General features: G+C 40.9%; 2 gene segments (V, D, J or C); both read left to right on the top strand.

Annotated features, from left to right (window-relative positions):
- Positions 1-3,489: 3,489 nt before the first annotated feature.
- LOC128315997 (T cell receptor alpha variable 9-2-like) lies at positions 3,490-4,580 on the top strand. The segment is given in 2 exon segments: positions 3,490-3,547; positions 3,671-4,580. Coding segments are annotated over 2 exon segments (381 nt in total).
- A 6,245-nt stretch (positions 4,581-10,825) lies between these two features.
- On the top strand, positions 10,826-11,554 carry LOC128316165 (T cell receptor alpha variable 10-like). The segment is given in 2 exon segments: positions 10,826-10,971; positions 11,196-11,554. Coding segments are annotated over 2 exon segments (411 nt in total).
- Positions 11,555-27,567: the final 16,013 nt, after the last annotated feature.

A 27,567-nucleotide genomic window follows, 5' to 3' on the forward strand; every position in this document is an offset into this window, starting at 1 on the left:
TGTTACTCAACATGTCTCCCGAGGCAAGGGAAACAAAAGCAAAAATGAACTACTGGGACCTCATCAAAATAAAAAGCTTCTGCACAGTGAAGGAAACAATCAGCAAAACTAAAAGGGAACCGACAGAATGGGAGAAGACATTTGCAAACGACATATCCGATAAAGGGTTGGTATCCAAAATCTATAAAGAACTTATCAAACTCAACACCCAAAAAACAAATAATCCAGTGAAGAAATTGGCAAAAGACATGAATAGATACTTCTCCAAAGAAGACATCCAGATGGCCAACCGACACATGAAAAAATGCCCAACTTCACTCATCATCAGGGAAATACAAATCAAAACCACAATAAGATGCCACTTTACACCTCAGAATGGCTAACATTAACAGCTCAGGCAACAACAGATGTTGGCGAGGATACGGAGAAAGAGGATCTCTTTTGCATTGTTGGTGGGAAGGCAACCTAGTGCAGCCACTCTGGAAAACAGTATGGAGGTTCCTCAAAAAAACTAAAAATAGAACTACCCTATGACCCAGCAATTGCACTACTAGGCATTTATCCACAGGATACAGGTGTGCTGTTTAAAAGGGACACTCCCTTGTTTATAGCAGCACTATCAACAAAAGCCAAAGTATGGAAAGAGCCCAAATGTCCATCGATGGAGGAATGGCTAAAGAAGATGTGGTATATATATATACAATGGAGTACTACTCGGCAATCAAATGAATGAAATCTTGCCATTTGCAACTACATGGATGGAACTGGAGGGTATTATGCTAAGTAAAATTAGTCAGTCAGAGAAAGACAAAAATCATATGACTTCCCTCATATGAGAACTTTAAGAGACAAAACAGATGAACATAAGGGAAGGGAAACAAAAATAATATAAAAACAGGGAGGGGGACAATCAGAAGTGACTCATAAATATGGAGAACAAACTGAAGGTTACTGAAGGGGTTGTGGGAGGGGGGATGGGCTAAATGGGTCAGGGGCATCAAGGAATCTCCTCCTGAAATCATTGTTGCACTATATGCTAACCAATTTGGATGTAAGTTTTAAAAAATAAAATATAAAATTAAAAAAAATTCTTTTACACAAATGTTCATAGCAGCTTTATTTGTAATAGCCCCACTGGGGCTAATCTTATGGTCATCAGCAGGTGAATAGACAAATTGTTTTATAGGCCTATGATGGGATACTACACAGCAACAAAAAGCAACAAACTCTTGATAATTATAACCATGGGAGAATCTCAAGATAATTATGCTGAGAAGAAGCCAGACAAAAGAGTACATGTGATTCCATCATACAAAATTATAAAATATGCCAACTAATTCATGACCAAAGTGTTGCCTGGAGGCAGGAGGGAGAGGGTTGAAAGAAGGATTACAAAGGTTCATGAGGCAACTTTTGAGGTGATGCATATGTTCATTACCTCGATTGTGGTCATGGCTTCACAAATACATACGTTTGCCAAATCTTATAGAATTGTTTACTTTAAATTTGTACAGTTTATTTTTGTGAAAATTAAACCTTAATAAAGCCATAAAGATGCAAATGTACTATGTATCTTCCCTCCATGTTGTGCAAGTCTTCTTGTGTGACCCCAAATACAAAATATTTCTCCTGTAGGTTTTCATTGGCCTAAAACTATGTTTGTTTGTTTGTTTTTCAACGTTTCTTTATTTTTGGGACAGAGAGAGACAGAGCATGAACGGGGGAGGGGCAGAGAGAGAGGGAGACACAGAATCGTAAACAGGCTCCAGGCTCCGAGCCATCAGCCCAGAGCCTGACGCGGGGCTCGAACTCACGGACCACAAGATCGTGACCTGGCTGAAGTCGGACGCCCAACCGACTGCGCCACCCAGGCGCCCCAAAACTATGTTTTTTAAAAAAGTTATGGATGATGGCTTTCTGAATCCATGTGGTATACTGCTTATTTTGAAGCCAGCATCATCCCAACCTATCTGGCAATCTTCCTCTATATCTGAATAGAGGAATTAATGCTGCTTGTCCTGAACCCCTTCTAGCAGAGTTTTGAGGCAGGTTCTGACAATGTGATTTGGAAGGTGGAGGAGAAGAAAAGGGATGTGTGAACACAAAAAGTATCCAGGCCTGAATTTCTTACTTCCCTCTGCATCTGGGAAAACATTCCCATGTAGTCTCTGGACTCATGAAGCTCCTTGATGTGAATCCGTGGAGAGTGGCCTCCAGAGAAGAGCCTGAGCTAAGCTTCCGTCTATGTGTCTAGAGATAAAAGTTTACAGAATTACAGATGTGTCCATCTACAAAACTTTATCCTGATAATCCTGATTCCTTACCTTGTGGGGAAAAAATATTTGATTAAAGCTTGGCAACAAAATGTGACAAATAGATGGTATTAGAAACCATCCTTGGGGCACCTGCATGGCTCAGTTGGTTGAGCGTCTGACTCTTGATTTCAGTTCAGGTTGTGATCCCAGGGTTGTGGAATCGAGTCCCAGATCAGAGTCTGCTTAAGATTCTCTTTCTCTACTTCTGCCCCTCTCCCCCACTCACACACTCTAAAATAATAATAGAAAAGCATCCTTCAGGTTAAACCCTCTTAAGAATATAGCGTTAGTATTTGTTGCCTAATTCACATAAAATAGTCACCTTACACATGTAAGAGTCAACAAAACAGTGAGGGATAAGATAAGAATCTCAGAGCTTTCTGTAGGGATTCAACAACTTCATTGATGATGTTTCTTCTGTGTAGAACTCATATTTTTCACTTTTTAATGATTTAGAAAATCAATTATATTTGACTACTAAAATATTTGACTATAAAAGAGTGTGACTTTTCTTTTGGAAAACTTTTATTGAAAAGATAGTATTCCTTACATTGGTAATATTTTAGGACCAAGTAAACACTGTGTTTTAATTAAACTCCACATGTTAATTATTTTTGTTTAAGAAATATTCAGTAAGTGCTTAAAAAAGAACAGTCAGTGTTCTAAATATTGGGGTACCTTGCTGAAAAACACAGAATAACTCAGTAACTTCACTTCTTATTACTTTCTCTGTATTCAACCCCAACTATTTTCTGGGAGTCAGTAGATTTTAGACTGGCTCACAATGGATACGTGAAAGCATAAAGTACTGTATTTAATGCTTTAGAGACTGTTATCCTCTCAGCTACAGAAACGCGCTGGGATGTTCTGTTAAAGAACTTCCACATCAGGTAGTGTCTTAAGAAGAAAGTAGACCTGAGAGGTCAGGATTGCTGCTGTTCAGATTTCCAAGTGCCACCTGAAGACTGCCATGCGCCTCAAAAAGTCAGGGACAAAGACATCTTGCTGACTCTGGGAGGACTCTGGCCACCATGCACCCTTTTTCAGTCCCCATCCAGCAGGGGGTGCAGCTTCCTAATACAAACACCTTTCCTGAGAAATGTGGGCTTCCACTGATCATTGCTCTGTCTCTCCAATGCTTCTTCCTGCTAAGAATGAAGCACATTAGCTAGGTGACACTCTAGAGATGAACTCTTCTCCAGGCTTCGTGACTGTGGTACTCTTGATGCTTGGTAAGTAAAATGCCTCTTAGTATTTGGATTGTTTCATCTATTGTGACAGCAAAACCTATAACTATAATTTTATCCAGGAGATTTGTGCCCAAGGTAACACAGGTCTCTTTTCTTTTTTCCCAGGACAAACCCACGGAGACTCAGTGACCCAGATGGAAGGCCCAGTGACCCTCTTCGAAGGGGAGCCCCTGACTATAAACTGTACTTATTCAACAGCAGTGTCCCCCACTCTTTTCTGGTATGTCCAGTATCCCGGAGAAGGTCCACAGCTGCTCCTGAAAGCCTTTAGGGACAAGGAGAAGGGAAGTCACAAAGGTTTTGAAGCCACCTACGACGGAAAATCCAAATCCTTCCACTTGGAGAAGGCCTCAGTGCAAGCGTCAGATTCGGCTGTGTACTACTGTGCCCTGCGTGACACAGTGACAGGGACTGCAGGGGGAGCTGAACACAAACTCTGAGCAGAACAGGGGCCCAGATACTGAATGTCTCTGATCTTCTCTGGTTCCAGCACAGTGTATGGTGGTTGCCCCTCAGTGTCTGCTTGATACGCAAGTCATACAAATGGCTAGAGCATGGGAACCAGAAGGAACACTCCCCAAACCCAGCTGTTCATTAGTGCAATATAAATGCAATAGTTCCTAAGCCAGGACCTAAGTAATTTCAAGGTGGAACCACATAACATTGAAGTGGTGTCTTGCTCACCCTGCAGTGAAAGTCCAGCCCCACAAGCTGCTGAGGCCCCCCCGGTGGGTATTGCTGTGTCCAATGACACACTGAGAGAGCCAGGGTGTGCCCGAGAAGGTGGTGTCCGCCCCATGTCTTCCTGACAGAGGATGGGCAGGAGAGGTGAAGGAAGAGCTGCAGCCCCAAACCAGGTTTGAATAGAGAAAGAAGGGGCGGGAAGACAGGAGGGGAACATGTGGAAGTGAGCAATGAAAAGAGAGACAAGGGATCTTTGTCCTGGTTTCTTTTCTAGTAAGACAGATGGTAGACACAGGCTGATATTCAAAATGAAGGGAGGGGGCAGACACATGATTGAGGAAATGATGCACCTAAATCATGACCTGTGTCCTTCCTTTTATTCTTGGCCAATAGGCAGATCCGTTGGCTCTCTAACAAGAAGGCCTTGAGTGAGGGGTGGTTTTGTAGGGCCAATGAAAGATGCAGCATACATATTCCTCTCTGTACCCTTTGAAGCTCTATTAAAAAGAGAGTAAAGAGATTGTGAAATATATAAACCCCCAAAGAGAACGGAAGAAGCAGATGACAGCAGATAGTAATGTCAGAAAAATTGTCAAGGGTGAGCAACATATGGAGCTGTACGAACTCGCTCAGCTGGCCGAATAAAGAAGAAACCGAGGAGGCAGAGCGTGAAGCGACTTAGTGTGTGCTGTTCCCTCAGCAAAGGGTTAGGAAAAAGAAGCACCTATTGTATTTTAGTAGTTGAGATAGTGTCGTGTGTGTGTGTGTGTGTGTGTGTGTGTGTGTGTGTGTGTGTGTGTGTTTGGGGGAAGTTTGGAGGATACTAGGAGGACTGAATAGAAAATACGTAAGTAGTGGACAGCCCACGTTCTTTACCTGAGCCTATCTAGCAAGCAAGGATTGCTTCTCAAACCCTGCAGATGAATGGAAGTTAATCATTATGAACTGAGGAACAGCACCTCAAAAACGAAGCCAAAACAATTAAAATACAAAAATATCATAATTAATTATTCACTTCAGGGAAAAGAAAACATTGTTCAATAAAGGAACATACTCCGGGCACCTGGGTGGCTCAGTCGGTTAAGTGTCCAACTCCTGATTTTGGCTCAGGTCATGATCTCATGGTTCATAAGTTCGGGTCCTGCGTGGGGCTCTGCACTGACCCTGCAAAGCCTGCTTGAGACTCTCTCTCTCCCCCTCCCCTGCTCATGCTCTTTCAAAATATATAAATGAACTTAAAAAATTTAAAGAAAGAAAGGGACATACTCATATTAGTCTATAGGTTTCACTCAAATTGTCTTCTAGGTAAATTTTAGTAAGATATACCACTAATAGTGGTGATTGGGCAGAATACCTATTTCCCCCACACCTTGTGTATAACTGAGGTTTTTGAGCTTTGCTTGTCAGTTACATTTCTTTTATTATTAACAGTTTCTTTAATTATGAAGGAGATGGAGCTTCATTTCATATATTTCAAAGCTGATTACATGTTTTCTCTATAAATTCTCTATCTCCATCCATTTCCTACTATGTTACTGTCTTTTAAATATACAGATTTTAAGGAACATCATTTAGGAAATTGTAATATGGGTGTCATATACATGCATCTTTTTAAAATGTTTATTATTATCCTTTGACTGTATGGGCTTTTTTATTTTTTGCCATTCAGAATTTTTAAAATAGTATGTAGTAAGTGTAACAAAAAATTTTTATGGATTCTGAATCATGTGTCCTGCTTAAAAATCCATAGCATTCCAAAATGATAACATTTTATCTCATATTTTCTTTAGCTTCTCTCAAATTGCTTTTCTCTTTAAATCTTTAATTTAGATGTGTGTGTGTGTGTGTGTGTGTGTGTGTGTGTGTGTATGCATGTGAAGTGAAGTGAGCTTCAAGGCTTTCTATTTTCCTTAATTTTTGTTTGTTTGTTTATTTTGAGGCAACTACCAAGGCTCAACATCTATTCTTGAATTAATTTTTCTTCATTGATTTTAAATATTCTCTGTCTTTTCCCCAATTTAAAATTTTTCCTTATTAAGGTGTTTAACCTAGCCATTGTGTTTTCATCCAAAATTATACTTTAATATTATTGGTGCTTCATGCCAATAGTTTACTGGATTGTAAAGAATATGTATGTCCACTCAACCTTTAGCCCATTCTAGAAATAAATACATAGAAAATGATATGGAAGAAATGCCATTGGAGGAGGGAGAGATAAGCCCAGCCCATGACTTCACAAGATCTGCCTGTTTTCCTCTGTTAGTTGTTTTGGATTGAGAGGATCCACAGAAACTAGCTGAAGCCATGCTCATGAATGGTCCACATGAGAATGTGAAGTCAACAGCCAACTTTGGAGAACAAGGGCAACTTTGTATCTTCTGTGTTCTTTAAGAGGAGGAATTAAATAATCAAGACTTGCCTTTGGAGTTCAGAAGAGTCCCAGCTGCCCGAAACGTCTTGAAATCCGGTGTTGCCTCAATGTTTTGGATCCTGTCATTGCTTTGGAGGAAATTTCCTGACTTTTCTTCTGTTACCACATACACTTCTTGATGAAGTTTATGAAAATCCATTGTAGTGGCCATCATTGCCTCTCTTGCGGGTGCTGTAGAAAATGGACTATATTTCAAACATAATGCCCCTAATTTAAGCAGCATGGGTATGGACTGGTCTATTGTCTGAGATTCTCACTACCTCTCCTGCTCTCCTCTCCTCTCTTCTCTCAGCCCCTTCCCTCCTGAGTTTGCTGGACTTATTCTGTGTTTTACTTCTTCCCTGAAGTGCGTGTCTCGAAGGGATCAACCATTTCTTGGGACCACAATATCTTCACCATCAATACTTAAAAATAGTTTTAGTGTGAACCACAACAAATGTTCACAAAACTACATAAAACTTACAGACAGACCACCTATATTATTTAGGTGTATACAAATTTAAGACTGATTTAAAAAAAATTTTTTTAATGTTTGAGAGAGAGAGAGAGAGAGAGAGCACAAGTTGGGGAGGAGCAGAGAGAGAGGGAGACACAGAATCCGAAGCAGACTCTAGACTCTGAGCTGTTCACAAAGAGCCTGACACGGGGCTCAAACTCATGAACTGTGAAAGCATCACCTGAGCTGAAGTCAGATGCTCTACTGACTGAGCCACCCAGGCGCCTCAAGACTGCATTTTTTAAAATATAAAAATCTCTTCATTATTTAAAAAAAATACTCTTTATTTTTAGGATTGTCTAGAGAGACAGAATCAATAACATCAATAGGGTGTGTGTGTGTGTGTGTGTGTGTGTGTGTGTGTGTGTGTGTGTGTACAGAGAGAAACAGACACAGAGAGACAGAGAGTTTAGGAATTGGCTCATGCAATTGTGGAAACTGTCAAGTCCAAATTCTGTAGGGCAGATGGGCAGACTGGAGATGCAGGGAAGTGTTGATATTGCAGCCTGTGTCCAAAGGCAGTCTGGAGGCAGAATTCTTTCTACCTCTAGGACCTCAATATTTTTCCCTTAAGATCTTCAACTGATAGGATGAAGCCCACTCACATTATGGAGAGTAATCTGCTTTACTCAGTCTACTGACTTAAACATTAATCTCCCCCTTAAAAATGCCTTCACAGGAGGGTGCCTGGGTAGCTCAGTTGGTTAAGCATCTGACTTCAATTGGTTAAGCATCTGACTTCAGCTCAGGTCGTGATCGCACAGTTCCTGAGTTTGAGCCCCAAGTTGGGCTCTGTGTGGACAGCTCAGAGTCTGGAGCCTGCTTCAGATTCTATGTGTTCCTGTCTCTCTGCCCCTCTGCTGCTCTCACTCTGTCTCTGTCTCTCTCTCTCTCAAGCATAAACATTTTTTTAAAAATGCCTTCACAGTGACTTCTAGACTGATGTTTGGCCAAATATCTGGGTACCATGGCCTAGCCAAGTAAACATATAAAATTAACCATTGCTCCTTCTTTACCTCCAAAAATACTATTCTGAAAGCCTAGTTTGTTTTATATGGGTATAACAATGCCAGGTTTCTTTTGGTAAGGGTTTGCATGGTATATTTCTTTCCATCTTTTGCATTCAATGCTCTGTGAACTGTGTCTCAAACTTGCAATAAAGCCTCATATATCCACACTCTCAACTGTTCATTGAGAAAATAGAAGCAAAAGAAGAGAATTTTCCCAAGCTTCTAAACTTACTACTTACCAGCATCTGTGCTCAAATATCCTGTCTTTTCTCTCATTAGATTGTAATTCCACGAGAGCAGAGACTTTGCTTATTCTCAACACATACCACCATACCTGGCAAACAATAGGCCTACAAAAATGTGTTGAATTACAAATGAATAATAAAATATGCCACTATCAGCACTAGAACAAAAAATTATTGTTAATTCAATCGATAAAACTTTGTTATGTGCCTATTTCTACAAACTGAGGATGTAGTAGAGAATAGAACAGATACGCTACGTGTTTATATTTTAGTTGCGTGCTAAATCCAAACTATTCCCTACTGTAAGTGCTCTATCTGCATCATCTCTTTTGTTTAAATTGCTTCCAGCTTTATTGGTGTAGAATTGACAAATAAAAACTGTCTACATCTAAGGTGTACCACATAATGTTTTGATATATGTATACATTATGAAATGATGAACAAAGCTAATTAACATATCCATTACCTGACATAGTTACCATTTTGTGTGTGTGTGTGATAAAAACACTTAAGATCTACTCTCAGCAAATTTCAAGTATGCAGTACTATTAACTATAGTCATCATCCTGTATATTAGTGCTTCAGAACTTTTTCGTCTGGCATAACAAACTTTGCACCCTTCAACAAACACGTCTCCATGTTTCCCACACCCAAGCCACCTTGACACCACTATTTCACTCTCTGCTTCAATGAGTTTAACTTTTTAAGATTCCTCCTACTGTTTGATTCATGTCTTTCTGTTTTGGCTTATTTCATTTACTATATGTCCTTCAGGTCGATCTACGTTGTCACGAATGGCACGATTCCATCTGCTGGTGGACACTTGGGTTGTTTCCATACCTTGGCTATTGTGAATAGTGCTGCAGTGAACATGGGGGTGCATATATCTTTTTGAGATACTGATTTCATTTCTTTGGGATATATATCCAGAAGTGGAACTGCTGGATCCTATGGTAGTTCTATTTTTATGTTTTTGGGGGACCTCCATACTGGTTTCCATAGAGGCGGCACTAATTTAAATTTTCACCAACAGTGCACAAGGGTCCCCTGTTTTTTGCATCCTCTCCAGTGCTTGTTATCTCTTGGCAATAGCCCTTGTAACAGGTGTGAGGTAATATCTCATTATGGTTGTGATTTGCATTTCCCTGATGATTGGTTGTGCTGAGCACCTTTTTATATGCCTGTTGGCCATGTGTATGTCTTCTTTGGAGACATTGCTATTTAGGTTCTTTGCCCATTTTTAAATCGGGTTATTTGGGTTTTTTTGCTGTTGAGTTGTTTGAATGGCTTATATATTTTGGATGTTGGTCTCTTATCTGAGATGTGGTTTGCAAATATTTCCTACAGTTCCATATGTTATTTTTTTGCTCAGTTGATTTTTTTTCCTTTCTTTTTTTTTTTTTTTTTCTTGCTATGCAGAAGCTTTTTAGTTTGATGCAATCACACTTGTTTATTTTTGCTTTTCTTGTCTGTGCCTTTTGGGTCATATCCGAAAAATTAGCAAGCTGTCTGAGAGGATCAAGCCCTGTCAGTTTTTCAGTGCTCTGTATGAGGTGAGAGAGAAACTGGCTTCATGGAGGGTGCTTTGAATTATTGGGCATAAGGCCTCCTTCACTTCCTTTGCCTCCTTGTGGGGGTAAAACCTCGGTTCAATTCTGCACCTATTCTCAATCTTGCAAGCAGTACCAGCTGTAGAATGATGTGTTTATTTTTACTTTTGATCCTGCCTGTCCTAAGGGGTTGAGGTCTGCCCGGTGTTCAGCACTGGGATGAGGCAAGATAGAACTCAGCCCCACAGAGGGGGCTCTGAGAGGCTAGAAAGCCCAGTTCATACTCCATTCTCACTCCCCACCCTCCAAACACCTACCTCACCATGGAGGAAATCACGGGCCTTGGCAATCTTCTTGGTACTGAGCCAACTTGATTTGATGGAGGGACTGATGTGGGTAAAGTGAAATTGTTCTTCATACCTGTATCAGTACAACTGTTCTCAGTTCGTGCTCCTCTGGGGTGCTTTTAATTCTTAGTCGGATTCTGAATTTGTCTTCAAGGTACCGATATCATTGTTAAATTGGTGTTTCTGTGTAGGAAGAGATAGCCTGCACCATGTCTTCTAAATCTTTCAAAATTGCCACCTAAGTGTATTTTCAGATGAAAAAGCTGAGGTTTAACTCTTCCATCTGGTATCACTACTATTCAGTACTAGTCTACTGTGCTTAAACAGGCATATCATGGCTTATATCCTATACCATATTACAAATGGTCAGGAGAAAAGCTAGCAAGAAGGTTAATCGGAGCTTTCGAGCAACTGTAGCTACAGCCCCAAGATGGCAGTGTTTTCAGTGGCCCTGCCTGTAGGTATGACTGTGTTTGGGACGGGCATGTGGTCTCTGATTGGCTGATCACACCCCCTGAGACTCCTTTTTTTAGCGTTAAAAAATGTTGAATAGACAGCCAGCTTTTGGGAGCAGCCCTGTGCAGAAGAAAGATGGAGAAGCATCTGAGGACCTCCTTGGTGGTTTTGTGGCTTCATTTTTGTTGTAAGTTAATCCAGAGTTTTAGCCAGGTTGACACAGGAAGTTCAGGGAACATTTTCTTAGGATTTTCAGCAACAGTGTATTGCACTGCGGTAGGAGAAGGGAGGAGAATGGGGCCATTTTATATTTTACCTGGGCTTCATTATGGAGAGAAGGAAGAGATGCAAATTAGGAAGCATTGAGAATGGACCATCTATTTCTTAAATCTCACTTTGTTTTTTGAACAGGGGTGAGTGGCAAAAACCAAGTGGAACAGCACCCTCCATCCCAGATCATCCAGGAGGGAGAGAACTGCACATTTCAATGCAACTATACAGTGAGCCCCTTTAGCCATTTAAAATGGTACAAGCAGGGCACTGGGAGAAGTCCTGCTTTCCTGATAATCGTGACTGACGACGACAGCAAAAACCCAGGTGGCAGGTACACAGTGACTCTGGATGCAACCTCCAAGCACAGCTCCTTGCACATCACAGCCGCCCAGCTTAGCGACTCAGCTGTCTACATCTGTGTGGTGAGCGCACTGTGTTCCCCAGGCACTTGCAGCCAGTATCCAAACCTGCACCTGCAGGTTGTTGAGGACGCTTAGCAGGTGACGTACTAGCATTGTTTTGTTTGTTTGTTTGTTTGTTTTCTTTTTTTATGTTGTATATACTTTCACTAGTGAGCTGGTACTTCTTTCTTACACATGACTGAGTTTGAGCTTAAGCCAGGATGTCTACACAGCACAAAGTTACCCTCATTCAACACATAAAGTTAACTGCCACATCTGGCTATTCCCAAAGGTAAGACTGCCATGTTGCCTTACTTCTGTTGAAGTAAATGATGATTTTGTCTTAAAGGGAGAAATTGGCTCTGTCTGGGGTCCAGCGACCAGTTCCTACTGTCAACGAAGTGGAAAAGCAACAAGTTGATGGGGCTGATCACAGTATTTGACTAGCTTCCTTCCCCCTGACAGATTTTTATTCCTCATTTAATGGCTATTCAAGTTCTCAGGATGCATTCTGTGGGGAGAGATCTGCTTTACCAATTTATCTGTGCTTCACATCAAGGCACCTTTCCAGATGCGGCACAGACTCATTTATTGTCATCCACGGCTGCTCCTTTGGAGAACATCGCTGCTCAGACTATTATGCCAGCATGAGGCTGGCAGGCACAGTCACTCCGAGGCAACAGGCCAGCTGTCCCAGACTCTTCAGCTAATAGTATCCTAGAAAAGAAACGTAAGGGACAAAATGTCTACATGCTATAGGGTAGTCTTAGATTGCCCAAATTAGCTGTGGTGATCTTTTTTGAGACGCTTACAGAAATTTAAATATGGTTTGAGTGTTGGATGAGATAACTATTTATTTTATTTGAAAAGCATATGTTAACTGAGAAAAACAAGAAGGATGTATGAGACATTAAAAATGGCGATCTCTTTGAGTGGTAAGAATACGCTGCTTGACCTGAGCGAAAACTGAGAGTAGCACTGTTAACCGACTGAGCTACCCAGGTGCCCCACCAATTTCTTGCTTCTAGTGTATTTTAATGTAATTTATAAGATGGATCCACACAAGCTTTATGGAGCAGGGCTCAGATACCAGATCATTAGAAGGAGCTACAGTGTCCATAGCCAGATTCCTATCTAGGGGCTCATTTAGTAGATTTTTGCACTGAGAAGAGAGAAAAGAATCTCTCTAGGTCTTCCTTGGGGGAGGGATGGGTTTTCGTTATTCAGTGTGTAACTTGTACATGACAGATGCTGAAGAATTTTATAAAAGAAAAAAGGAAAGAGAACAACCTAGGGGAGAAACAATAGGGGTAGCTTTCCAACTAATCAGCACTTGGTCTTGACATGGTGTGCTTTCATGTTATCTCTTCACAGATCAGGAGTAGCTGAGTGAATTTGTGCACAAGGAATGCATCTGATTTTTGGTTGGCTGAGGAGTCCTCAACTTCCTGTAACAACAGAAGTATAAATATGTACTTGTGGAGGGGGAGGGGGGTACTGGGCACTCTAGTTGGCTAAGCATCCAACTCTTGGTTTTGGCTCAAGTCATGATCTCACAGTTTGTGGGTTTGAGCCCTGCACTGGGCTCCACGCTGACAGTGCAGAGCTTACTTGCACTCTCTCTTCTCTCTCTCTGCCCCTCCCCTACTCTCTCTCTGTCAAAAATAAATACATAAACTTAAAAAAAATAAATATGTACTTGGATAAGTTGTTTGGCTTGGTAGTGCCTGAGAGCTCTCAGACTCCAAACTGAGAGTCACTCATGAGTCCAATGAATAGGAAAATGGAGAAGTCTGTGAGATTTTCATTTGTTATTTTCTTCTGGCAGCTGCACTATGAGTTGATGGGCTTTGGAGATATGAATAAAAAGAGCAGATCCTAGTAATCTTTGCCATAAATCTGGAAGTTATGGAAGGGTGGTTTAGAACTATCATGCTCACCTAGGGCAATTATGAAAAAACAATCTATTCTTTCAAAAAATAATCAGCCATTAATAAATCTTTGTCTGTGGTTCCATTTAAACAGAGTCAAACAGCTCACATACAATAGGAACAGAGTCCTTCATTCCTGGGTATCCAGGAGAGAGCACACACCATTTAAATTGTACATTTCCATCGCTTCAAGCAGGATTCTGAGAAAGGGTTTGTGTTTTCAGCTTTAATTCAATCAAGCCAGAAAGAGCATGCAGACAAAAGTTCTAAAGAACTGCTTGGAGGGGCGCCTGGGTGGTTCAGTCAGTTAAGTGTCCGACTTCCGCTCAGGTCATGATCTCAGGGTTTCTGAGTTTGAGCCCCGCGTCAGGCTCTGTGCTGTCAGTGCAGAGTCTGCTTCAGATACTCTGTCCCCTTCTCTCTGCTCCTCCGCTGCTTGTTCTCTCTCTCTTTCATAAATAAATAAACATTAAGAAAAAAAAAGAGTTGCTTGGAAAAGAGAAGTTATCTAGAGTTTTGCATATCCCAGCCTGTCATTCTGGAAATGCGGCTATCTACTTTTGTGTTTCGCAGCCGAGTGTTCCCCAAGCACCTGTAGCCTGTCCCATGAACCCAGCAGCTGGGCCTCTTGACAGGTGTGGGTGGGAGTGAAGGTGTTTCTTTTTCTCCTTTTTTTTTTTTAATGTTTATTTATTTTTGAGAGAGACAGAGAGACAAAGTGAGAGCTGGGGAGGGTCAGAGAGAGAGGGAGACACAGAATCCAAAGCAGGCTCCAGGCTTTGAGCTGTCAGCACAGAGCCTGACGCTGGGCTCAAACCCATGGACCGAGAGACCATGACCTGAGCCAAAGTCAAACGTTCAACCGACTGAGCCACCCAGACACCCCAGGTGTTGTCTTTATTTACAGAAGGAATCTTCTATATAATTTTTGCCTCCAAACAGAAGTGAAGGATAATATACCACCCCCCCTATGTGATGAATTTGAATTTATATTGACTTAAATTTCCTTTGGTTGCTTTTGAAATCTCATTCCTCACTGCGGATTACACTGATCCTAGACCTGCTTACCCACAGAATCCCTTCCACTGCTGCACCCTTCACTGGGGGAAGGCAGACTCCTCTGTGGCTTAGGCTGTCAGTCCTTGAGGCAAATTTTCACCAAGTTGTACCCTCACTAGCCCCATTTTACTCCTTTGTTTATAATCTTCATGACAGTTTCTATATTTATGTACCATTTATACCCTTATTTAATAATTTAATATTAAATTGAATTTCATATTAAACAGATGTTAAAAATAACTACGTAAAAAAATTATCCTTGTTTTAACTCACACCATCTGTGAAACTGTATATTTGATGTGCTGGTTGTATTTTTTCTATTGCAGATTAAAGCAACATGATATATGTAACAATTAAAAATGCACTTCCTAACATACCTCTGGTATCAATCACACTTTAGGAAATACGGATTCAGCCATGACCTTTATTTAATGCATGGAAGAATTAGGATCTATAGGCATTGCATGACTTACTCAACGCATGACTTATAGCAAAATGGAAGCTAGAGGTAGAGCCCAGATATTCTGACCCCTTATAAATTACTTCTTCCACTAAAGATGCAAAGTAAGGTCTAGAGTTTGAAGGAATGAGTTAAGTGCTTTAAATTTAAATGAAATGTAAAAATTTATTACTTATTATATATGCTAAGTTTTTTTATACATGTTAATTTTAGGTTAGGAGATAGAAACACCCCCTCCAAAATAGAACACTCCCATAATATCATGAGGTAGAACTAATGACTATTATTATTTTTCAATTGTTTTTGTGTGTGCACACATACAGCTATATTTTTCTATAAAAGGGACTTATAATGTACGTGATACTTATTAATATATTTCTTTTCCTCAACGTTATATTGTAGGTATTTCCACCAGGAAAAAAATATATATTTAAAAAATCTCTACACCCAGCATGGGGCTTGAACTTACAACCCTGAGATAAAGAGTTACATGCTCTACTGACTGAGCCAGCCAGGTGCCCTCAAGAAACATATATTGAGGACATAATTTTAAGTAACTGCTAGGTTTCCATTATATAGATGTATTTTTTAAATTAACCACTTCTCTTCCATTTAAAAAAATTTAACTTAATTTACTTTTAATTCCAGTATAGTTAACAGTGTTCTATTAGTTTCAGGTGTACAATATAGTGATTCAACAATTCCATATGACACTCTTATGCTCATCACAAGCACACTCCTTAATCCCCATCACCTATTTCACCATAAAGTAATCACCTTTTGGTATTATTTCCAACTATCCAGTAGTATAGGCATTTTTTTTTTTTTTTGAGAGAGAGAGAGAGAGAGAGGAAGCGCAAGTGAGGGAGAGGGGCAGAGGGAGAGAATCTCAAGCAGGCTCCACGCTCAGCATAGAGCTCGACACAGGGCTCCATCCCACGACCCAGGGATCATGACCTGAGCCAAAATCAAGTGGCTCAACTGACTGAGCCACTCAGGTGCCCCGAAACAGTGTTTTTATGAACATCACTAAATCTGTAGCTTTAATGGAAATGGAATGGCTTGGATAAGGGAAAAGACATGACACCAAATGCCTGATTCCCCTGAAGAATTGTTTTTTACCAAGCTGTGACTTCAACAGGAGCATATGAGGCTGCTGATTTTCCAACATTTTACCAGATATGGATATTATTATTTTAAAGTAGTTTTCCATTTTACTAAGTGAACATTTTCAGTGTTTTAATTTTCTTTTCTTTCAACCTGTGAGTTTACACATTTTGTCATTAAAAAAACACAGTAAGATTCAGAAACACTGGGGGTACATTACACAGAATAAGAGTAAATATCCTTTTATAAAATTATATGATACAGAGTTTGAAAAACACTCTTCTGGTCCAAACTACCTTCCAGGTGGTCTCTTTTCTCCTGAGGCAGTGTATTTCCCACATCTTCACTGTTCAAAATGTCGACCAGCAGTATTGGGACTTGTGCAGAAGCTCAGGCCCCACCTTAGACTGACTGAATTTGAATCTGCATTTTAACAAGATCTTCAGGTGATTCCATCACGGAGAAGTTTGAGAAGCACCAGTCTAACTGGGAGCCCGAGTGATTGTTTAAAGTATAAGCTGCCTCTACCTGCCTGAAATGCTTCAGTGGTTTTCTATTGCTCCTACAGTAAAATACAAACTCCAGATTGTGATATACAAGGTCGGGCATGAACTTCTCAGCTCTTAACTCTCTCCCTGGCTCTCTGTGCTGCAACAACGCTGATCTCTTGGTTTTCTGAACTTGCCATGTCCTTTCCCACATTTGGTCTTGCTCGTTCATTCATCTGAAATGCTCTTCAGCAAGAAATGCTCTTCACCAAACCTCAGCAAGCTTGACTCATTTTCACCTTTTAGGTTTCAGCTCAAATACCACTACTGTAGAAAAAGCCTTCTGACTTCTGCTGGTCTCTCTGACTAGTAGAGCCACCCACAGACCTCCTTTTAACTCTATTACAATACCCTGGTTATTTCCCTTGTGGTAGTAAGCTCAGCATGCAGTTATTATTGTTGACTTATGTGTCAATGTGTTTGTTGCCTTTACCTCCAATTAGAATACAAGCTCTGTGAGGTCTGAGGTATTATTATTATTATTATTTGTTCATGGCTTTGTCCTTGGCACACAGAACAGTGACTGACCCATAGTAATCAGTTATATGAGGCAAAAGAAAACTCAGGGAAGTCACTGCTTTATCGTTCTACTGAATGAATGAATGAATGAATGAATGAATGAATGAATGTTTTGGCCCTTCTCTCTCTCTCTCCCTTTTTCCTTCTCATCCTTCCCCTAGCAATTCTCAACTTTGTGCATATTCTTTTTGCTTGGTTATGTGATACAATTTAGTTCCCTCTGGCCCTTATCCCCAGACTCAGATCCTGGCCTTTCTTTGCTCAGTGGGGACTGTCAACTAATTATGTCTACTCAAAGTCTCAGCTTGTCTCCACTCAACTTACCTTATTTTATCAGGTATAATCTAGATGAGCTGGGTCAACCTGAAGGCTAATAACCCCACAGTGAAATATCTAAAAGATATATACAAAAGGCTTTGGAAAGTAGAAGAGTAACTTCAATTCAAATAAACATGAGCACATATCAAAGTTTTATTTCAAATTACTGCAAGAGCAAATCTCCTCAGGAAACAAATTCAAATAATTAGGTTTGTTAGAGACGTTTCAGAGGAGACTAGATGTTTTAAAAAGTCTGATTAAAGATCATTAGTATGGGCAGAGGACTGGTTCATAGTTATTCTACTTTTGACTGTCTGTGTACTGGCTATTAGGTTCCTCATATTATTAATAATCATTTGAGTGTGTAACACTAATTTCCCAGAAGGGGTTTTTATTTCATTAAAGTATATCAGAAAATTGCTCTAACATTTTATCAGAAATGATAATAAGTCCCATATGGGGCTACACAACACATCCTTCAAAAAAGTTCCTTTCTAGACTAGTTTGGGGAAACTTATCTTTACCAAAGGAATTCAAGGCTTTACTATAGTATTTGTAAATGTGGGAGAGAGGGGGTTTGTCAGGACTTGGATCTTACCCTTCCTACAAGCTAATAAGCTTACTGTTTCTTTGATGCTGTCATTGAAGACATGGGACTCCTAGGTCAGAGACAAAGAACTTTATCTGTGCCAAGCAAGAACATTTGCATATTTGCTTAAGTTGCCTTTGCCCTTAATTCTCACAGGGTGAGATAGTGGGTGCACAAGGATGCTATGCATGTAGTGGGTTTGTGTCATAGCTAAGGAACACCAAGGTTGGGGAATTGACTGCTTTTTTAGCAAGCAGCAAGCAAGCTTGTTCTTTGTCTCAGAGAAAACATGACCTCATTGCTCAAGGTTGTTGTGACAAGCACAGTCCTAAAAAATGAGTCACGTTGAGTGGTGACAGCCTTACGTTACTGGCACACCCAGCAAGATATGGAGAAGTATGAAAGACTCATAGTGGATTGTCTTTCAACAGTCACCACTCCAAGGCCCTATGCTGTGTATTTCTAGAAATGTTTCTCATGATTATGCCAGTCCATCAGCCATCCTTATTTATCTGATTAAATCCATTCAATTAGTTTTAAATAGCAGTTAATTAAAGCTGCTATTAGCAGAACTCTAAGCAGCAGAATGACACCAATTTGCAGCATTAACCTCAATCATGCCTCCTAGGATCCCAGATTTAGTCAACTGTGAATAAGTCCCAGGATATAGACAACTAGGATGTAGTACAATATTCTTTATGGTCTATGCAGGGGAATTTAGACTTGACGTACTGACCTTTGAGTTCTGGAGAAGCCAGTAACCTGGAAATGCCAATAGATGGAGACTAAAAAGTCCAAGAAAAGCCTTCTCTCTCTACTCAAAGGACCAGGAAGAGAACAATCTAGAAAGAGAGAAATATTTAAGATAATAACCAGTCTACTCCAGCTAAACACCACAGAAAGTTACATAGCAACCAACCCAACGCTTAAGAAAAAGGTAACTCAAACTTGATAAGAGAGCTCTGTGTCATCTGAACTCATCCTTGCTCCAACTTCTCATCACTGGCTCCATGACAGTCTTTAGATGGCAGCCTGCATTCCCAGTGTGGGTTCCTGGTGGTGGAGGGAGCAGGGCAGACCTTGTTATCAAAGAATAGTGCTTAGCTGCTTTGTCCTGTCAGGTGGTTCCCTAAAGAACTGTTGCAAAGGCTTGCCTGTATTTCGCATAACTCAGCACTCCCTCAGGGCAGAGAAGTCATTACACAGAGGAAATTCTTTAAGGGGGAAAAAAAATCACTAGAAGAATTTAAATCAGATTTGAGCAGGTAAAAGAAAGAATCCACAAACTTAAAGACAGGTCAAATGAAATTACCCTATCTGAGAGCAAAAAGAAAAAAGAATAAAGAAAAATGAACAGAGCCCGAGAGACCATGAGACATTGTAAAATGTACCAACATAAGTGTAATAGAAGTCTCAGAGGGAAGAAAGAGAAAGGGGCAGGAAGAATATTTAAAGAAAAAATGACCAAAAACTTTTCAAATCTGATGGAACATGAATCTATACATCTAAGAATCTCAATAAACACCAAGAAGGATAAAGGTAAAAAAAAAAAATCCACATTGAAACACATACTAATTAAACTATTGAAAGACAAAGGCAAGTTGAGAATCTTGAAAGCTGTAAGAGAGAAGGGATCAATTACATGCAAATGATCCTAATCAGATTAACATTCAAGTTCTTGTAGAAACAATGGAAGCCAGAAGGCAGTGGGATGATATATTCAAAGTGCTGTTGCAGCACCTGAGTGACTCAGTCAGTTCAGCCTCTGACTCTTGATTTTGGCTCAGGTCATCATCTCACAGTTTGTGAATTCAAACCCTGCATCTGGCTTTGTGCTGAAAGCACAGAGCTTGCTTGGGATTCTGTCTCTCCCCTCTCTCTCTGCCCCTCTGCTGTTTGTGCTCTCCCTCTCTCTCTCTTAAAATAAATAAATAAACACTAAAAATAAATAGTTAAAAAAAAATAAAGTGCTGACAGAAAAATCTGTCACCCCACAATTTTACACAGGGCAAAAAACTACCTTTCAAAAATAAAGGAGAAATTAAGACATCCCCAGATGAACAAAAGCTGAGGTGTTCATCACTTGCAGGTCTGCCCTACAAGAAATTCTTTTTTTTTTAATTTTTTAACATTTATTTATTATTGAGAGACAGAGAGAGACTTTAGAGCATGAGCATGGGAGGGACAGAGAGGAGGAGACACAGAATCTGAAGCAGGCTCCAGGCTCTGAGCTGTCAGCACAGAGTCTGACATGGGGCTCGAACTCACAAACCAAGAGATCATGACCTGAGCCAAAGTCAGATGCTCAACTGACTGAGCATCCAGGCACCCCAATACCCTGCAAGAAATTCTAAAGGGAGTCCTTCAGTCTGAAATGAAATGGCACTAGACAGTAACTTGGAGCCATACCCCCCCCAAAAAAAAATAATGAACCCTGGTAAAGGCAACTACATAAACAAATATAAAGCCAGTATTTTTTGTTTGTATCTCCTCTTGGTTCCTATATGATTTAAAAATCAAACGCATAAACAGCACAGTTATGCTAATGAGAACACAATGGGTAAAGATGTGTGTGTTTCCACATATATAAAGATCTCCTTTATTGTTGTTTTTAATAGTAGAGCTCATATATTTCAAATGGACACAAAATTACTAGCATCTGCAATATCAGGAGATAAATTTCCTTTGAATGGGAGCCTGCTTTGCAGTACTTTAGGTTCACAAGACATATCTAAAAAATGTACTGCTGTAAAAAATGAAGACTACTTAAATCAAATGAGGGAAGGGACTGTGGATTTTCTTTTTGATTGATCACCTTAACATTGTCCTTCAATCATCTGAAGGAGTTCCATTTTTCTTTAGACATCATTAGGCACGGAAGCTTTGCAGACAGGACAGCACTGCGGCTGTATGGATTCTGTCATTTCGCCAGCACTGACGTGACTTTGTATCCACCACAATATTAGGTCTGTTAACCAGTTATATTAATTTTTGTTACAAATCTTTAAAAAAGGTAGGGTCTTTCTTTTTTTTTTTTATGTTTTGTTATTTATTTTTGAGAGAGAGAGAGAGACAGAATGCAAGTGGGAGAGAGAGACACACACAGAATCCAAAGCAGGCTTCAGTCTCTGAGCTGTTAGTACAGAACCTGATGCTTGAACTCATGGGCTGAGATCATGACCTGAGATGAAGTCGGCACTTAACCAACCAAGCCACCCAGGGGCCCCAGGTCAGGGTCCTTCTTATAAAGACTGTACCTTAGGCCTACGTTCTATTTTTTGAGGCTTTAAATTTGGCGTTCATAAATTTCCTAAGACTGGTGCTTGCCATTTTATGCTGCTGTCACATTTTTTTTAATGTTTATTTATTTTGAGAGAAAGAGAGAGAGAGAAGCAGAATGGCAGAGAGCAAGGCAAAGAGAGAATCCTAAGCAGGCTCAGCACTGTCAGCATGGAGCTCGATGTGGGGTTCAAACCCACGAACCATGAGATCATGACCTGAGCTGAAATCAAGAGTTGGACGCTTAACTAAGTCACTCAGGCGCCCTCCCCTTTGGGTTTACCTTTACTGAGAAATGGCTGTGTGGTTTCTGTCAAATGTAATGTGCTCTTAGAGAAAGGGATTTTATTCTATTCTTTATAAAGTTTATTTATTTTGAGAGAGACAGGGACAGTGCGAGTGGGGGAGGGGCAGAGGGAGAGAGAGAAATGTGGGGCTCAAACTCACAAAACTGTGAACTTATGACCTGACCCCAAACCAAGAGTCAGACGCTTAACCGACTAAGCCACACAGGTGCCCCAAAAGGGTTTTTAATATTAGCATCGTCCTTCTCTCTGTTTCCTACACAGTTGGCAGTGGGAAGGGGAAGGGACTGACTGGTGCCTCTTGGCTGGATATTGATTACATGGCTCTTGAACGGAAAAGGGCCCCTGCACTGCGGACCCCTAGCCACCAGCTTCTGCAAGGATACGAGGCAGAAGGGACAGCTGTTGTCTGTGCTCGTTTCTCTATAGCCCCAATTAAGCTTCTGGCATAGCCTGCCCTCTGATAAATGTGGTTTTGCTGGTGAGGGTGGGATGGAGAGACAGAGAGAGCAAGAGCAGATCCATAACTTGTGGAGATTAATCCCTAGATCCTGGGGCTTTCTGCAAGAAAAGGGAATAAGAGAAATTAGACAAAAGGGTAGGTACACACTAGATTTTATTCACAGTCTAGATACTAAAGGCGGCCCCATCCCTTTTGTTGTTGTAGCAGTAGTGGTGATAGCCTAAATAAGCACTGTTTTGACACACACATGCACTGGTGCAAAAACGGCATGAAGAATCCCTAGTTTCTCTAGCCCTCAGCCTTGTTAAAAAATATTGCCCCAGTTTTGAGCTGGAAACGTGTTTATTTGGTCAGATTTTAGGCTGTTCGGCCTCGAAAGGATTCTTTTGAATTAGAATCAATTTCTTTCAAAATTGGAGGTGAGGGAATGAGATAGGCAGTATCTGGCCTGATGTGGAGAAGAGCTACACCATTTGAAACGCTCCTTGAATCCACAAGAACCTCACCGGACTTCTAAAACAGAATACTCTGTGACTGCTTTTTCAGTGCAGGAAGGTGGTTGTTTTCTGTAAGTGCCTTTGCTCAGACAAGTGTTGCCATTTGACGTAAAACACGTACACATACACATCTCCCTCTCCCCACACACGCTGACTTGGGCCATATGATTCTTAAATTTTTAACTTTATTACAGTGACAGATTTTTACGGTTACCAGTTCATAGAACAAGGGTCTACATTTTGGACATCTTTTGGATCACTATCATGAGTCCACAAGATGGCAGTGTTTTCTCAGGGACTGAGGAAAGCTCTCAAGTTTTCGTGTGTGTGTGTGTGTGTGTGTGTGTGTGTGTGTGTGTGTATGAGAGAGAGAGAGAGACAGACAGACAGAAGGAGACAAGAGGTGGGGCTTGGTGGTGTAGCAGGGGCGGTGAAAAAGACTCTTTTCTTCCAATTGGTAAAATGAAATTCTTCTATGATTCCTAAAGCAGAACAACTAGAAATGTCTGAGTTAGACTCATTTTTTTTTAGGGCTTAAAATTTGAGTCCTCAGTGAACCAGGGGAAGAAAGAATAATGGAGGGCTCAAGAGTTTTCCTAGTGATCCTGTGGCTTCAGTTAACCTGTGAGTTTTGGGCATCTCTATGGGAATATAAAGTACAATATTTGGAGTTATCATGTATTCTGGGCCTGTAGGTAGAAACATGAATGTTTCTACCTCAGGGAGGGTAGAGGTGGAAGGCCTGTGAAAAATCATTTAAATTCTGAAGACTAAGCATCCACTACCCAATGGATCTTCTTTGACTGACTGCTGTCTTTTTGCACAGGGATGAGAAGTCACCAGAATGAAGTGAAGCAGAGTCCTGTACCTCTGACTGTTCTGGAGGGAGTCACTGCCTTTCTCAACTGCAGTTACAGTGACAGTGCTTCCCAGTACTTTGTGTGGTACAGACAGTATTCTGGGAAGGGCCCCGAGTTTCTGATGCACATGTACTCCAATGGTGAGAAAGAAGAAGGAAGATTTACAGGGCTGCTCAATAAAGCAAGCCGATATCTCTCCCTGTTCATCAGAGATTCCCAGCTCAGCGACTCAGCTACCTACCTCTGTGCAGTGAGCACACAGTGCTCCCCTGGCACCTGCTGTCTGTACCCAAACCCGCTAGGGCCCCAGCAATGCCTGATGTAGAGCCTAGGCTGCAGGGTAGAGAAATTCTGTTTGCTGTCTAGATGCAAATGGGAATTAAGAGCATTAGCCATAACCATAGAATGTCCCAGACACACAGGCAGGACAAGGAAGCCCAGAATGGCTTCAGATTTCATGAGAAGGATCTCTGAGCAAGCACCTAAAAGGATTCTAGACACTGAGGAGTTTTGTTATGGTGATTAAAGGCCTGCATGGATTAATTATCAAAAATATATGGTATTGAAGGGGACACCTGGGTGGCTCAGTCGATTAAGTGTCTGACTTGGGCTCAGGTCATGATCTCGCGGTTCATGAGTTCGAGCCCCGCATCGGGCTCTGTACTGACAGCTCAGAGCCTGGAGCCTGCTTCAGATTCTGTGTCTCCTTCTCTGTCTGTTCCTTCCCCCTCCTCTCAAGAATAAAATAAACATTAAAGAAACAAATAATATGGTATTGAAGATGTCTTAGAACATGTTGGGAGGAAAGTGGATAACACCAAAAATCATATGAAGACCTCCCTCCCCTGACTCCTTGGCACTTTGGAATTGTCCTACAACTTATGTCCAAGTCCAGGAAAAAATCTGTGGCCTGATAGAAATAAGGCTTTGTGACAGATGTTACAATTACAGGGGAAAAGTGTAAAAGTCACATTTATCATAAAGCTGAAGATGTGATCTTTTAGACAGGGCATTGTTTATGTAGTCCAAAAGGTGGGAAGACCCAGAAATGGCCAGTTCAGATTACTGTTCACATACTCACTGGCTAAGAGGATGCAACAGAGTCAGAATTTGTTTCAGCTTCTCAATCTTTGGACTGAAGACTCATCACAAATATTTCTGAGTCATGGAAGACAGATTTGAAAAGCACTGAGAAAGAGCAGGAAGTTGTGTTGGAATCAAGATATTTGAATTCTAGTTTCACCTGTATCACGTGCCTTCTGATGTCATGGCACCCTGGAAAGAACTTGCTCTGTGGTATCAGTTTGAATATCTTTTATGTTATCAGTGGGCCATTTGATCTTAGACCCATATTACTATATTTCTACCATACATATTTCAGGATTAAATGAGATTATATATATAATATGTTATATATAATATATATATTTATGTGTCATAAACATAGTAATATATATTACTAGATATATTACTAATCATAATATATGATTATTACTACATATAATATATAATTATTATGTATGTGTATATTACTATGCTTCTCACATGTAAACACAGTAGCTGGATAGAGCATATAGAGGGAGATGAACATAGCTAATCCACACATTGACTTTCAGTGACCTTCAGGGGACATTAACTTTGTCCCCTGTGTTCTGTCCCTCCTGCCCTCATCATGCTCTTTTTCAGCTCAGAGCATCTTCAGGGTCCTAAGAAGTAAATTTCCTTTTTTAAAAAAAATTTTTTTAAATGTTTATTTATTTTTGAGAGTCACAGAGAGAGAGAGAGAGAGAGAGAGAGAGAGAGAGAGAGAGAGAGAGGAGGCGGGGCAGATAGAGGGAGACACAGAATCCGAAGCAGGCTCCAGGCTCTGAGCTATCAGCACAGAGCCTGATGCGGGGCTCGAATTCACAAACCGCAAGATCATGACCTGAGCCAAAGTTGGACGCTTAACCCACTGAGCCACCCAGGCGCCCCAGAAGTAAGTTTCCTTCACTCACATTTCTGCTGACATCTTCTCATGGTTCATTCTGGGGTGTTCTTTTCCCCTGTCTGTCTCCCTCATCACTGTGATTACATCTATTTTCCCTCTTATGGGATTATTGACAGCTTTTGTCTTTTTCTTATTTTCCCATTATGGATCTAAGTTCATCCTGTTTGTTTCTAAATTCATTTCAGTGATATTTGGGGGAGAAGGGAGGAGAGTATATACAGTTTTCAGATATTTCGAATCAGAAGCACACCCCAGCCACATTTAAAATTTCAATGTGATTTGGTCTCATGTGTGAAAGAAATCTATAGGCAGGGTCAAGAAGTAAATCAGAAGACAGAGGCTTCTGATTTCAGGCTGGTGCAGGTCAACAGAGTATTCAGAAAGGAGTGAGTTGTCCTTCTGACATTCTGAAAAGGGCTCTGTTGACCAGATTCTCATTTCACCTGAGATGTGTCTCCCTAGTTTCTTCAGTTTTAAAGTTTCAGTGGTCTAAAATAAGTTGAGTAGGGAAGTCTTCTCCTTTCAGAGTTTCGTTTTACTATTAGAGCATAGAACACACTTCCCCTGTTTGATAGGTCCTGTCCCATCTGTGTGGGACTGTGTTGCTTTGCTATGGTGAGTGTTCCTGACACTTTACTTCCATGGCTTCTATACGCTCCTTCCCTGCTGGACGTTCCTCTCGTTTCCAGTCTGCTGGCTGCACTCCTTCCAGCTTTATTGAGTTCAAATGGATTCACTTTTTCCCCTCTCTCTTTAATTCCTTCCAGAATCACTTACTTATATGTCATATTTTCCTTACATTTATAATTCTGCTCACTTCTCTGCAAATGCTCCTTTGTTAATGTTCTTTCCAGGGTGAGGTAGCCTTAATTTGGCATACTATGTCAGTCTATTCTGACCATTGACAATTGGAACAGAACTCTCACTTTTTCCACTTAAATAATGTGGTGCCCTAGCTATTTTCTTATAGCCTAAACAAATATCAAACGTATTCACCAAGGAGTCTTCTTCAGACTTTCTCCTTGACAAAGAAAATCATTGCCTTTACTAGTTGGCCTTGATTAGATAATGCCACCGGTTCCAGGATGATTTTACCTATAAGTCTCTGGTCTAATTTTTTTTTCCTTTCAGTACCAAATAAAGGAATCATCTCTTTCCCCCACTCTGATGCTCACAGCCAGCAGCACGAGGCCATATGAAGGTCAGCTCAGCTGACACAACTGATTTTAGTCTTTCCGCCTAATGAATGGCTTTAAAAAGTAATGTAAAGTCTCTCGATGGTATTCCAAAGTCTAAAATATTGTCTTCTGTGACTAATTTCTCAGTGAAGGAAATGACTCTTCTATTTTAACAAAGCTCCCATTTCTCCCTTATTTTAAGATTAACACCATGTACCTCAGAAGGTGACATCATCACAGATTCAGGGAGGAAGAAACGTTTTCTTTTGAAGTTTTGGTGGTCATGTCTCTGACATGAGAACAGAAGACAGCTAGCTCTCTTGGACTTTTGGTCCTGACCCTGGAGGCAGTGGGCGACGTCACACAAATGAGGCACTTGTTGTGGTTGTAGGTCCTCACCAGCTACTCAGCCCCTCCTCCCTGCAGCTGGCCGACGGACCCTCACTGATGTCTGTGCAAAGAGGAGTCTGTGACAAGAGGCTAGGGGAAAAAAAAGGGAGGAAGACTCCTTCTAACAGTTTTTGAAACTTGTCAAAGCAAGGGACCTATACGGCCCAACCTCCCCACTCCTCTTGCTCTGAAAGCCCACAGTGTCTCCACTGCTCAGCCATGCTCCTCCTGCCCATCTCTGGGCTTGACGTGATTTTTGCCCCAAGTGAGTAACATTCCCTTTCCTTCTTTGCACAAAAGTGATGGGATGCAGAATGAAGACAACTTCTCTTAATAGGTAGGTCTGTCCTGGTCTCACTGACTCAGCATTGATGTTTCAGGAGGAACGGGAGCCCAGTCAGTGACTCAGCCTGATGCCCAGGTGTTGGTCTCTGAAGGAGCCCGTCTGGAGCTGAAGTGCAACTATTCCTCTAGTGGAACGACTTATGTCTTCTGGTACGTGCAGTACCCCAACCAAGGACTCCAGCTTCTCCTCAAGTACATATCAGGGGACACCCTGGTTAAAGGCATCAACGGTTTCGAGGCTGAATTTAAGAAGAGTGAAACCTCTTTCCAC

This window comes from Acinonyx jubatus, chromosome B3 (assembly GCF_027475565.1).
Source record: "Acinonyx jubatus isolate Ajub_Pintada_27869175 chromosome B3, VMU_Ajub_asm_v1.0, whole genome shotgun sequence".
Taxonomy (NCBI): Eukaryota; Metazoa; Chordata; class Mammalia; order Carnivora; family Felidae; genus Acinonyx; species Acinonyx jubatus.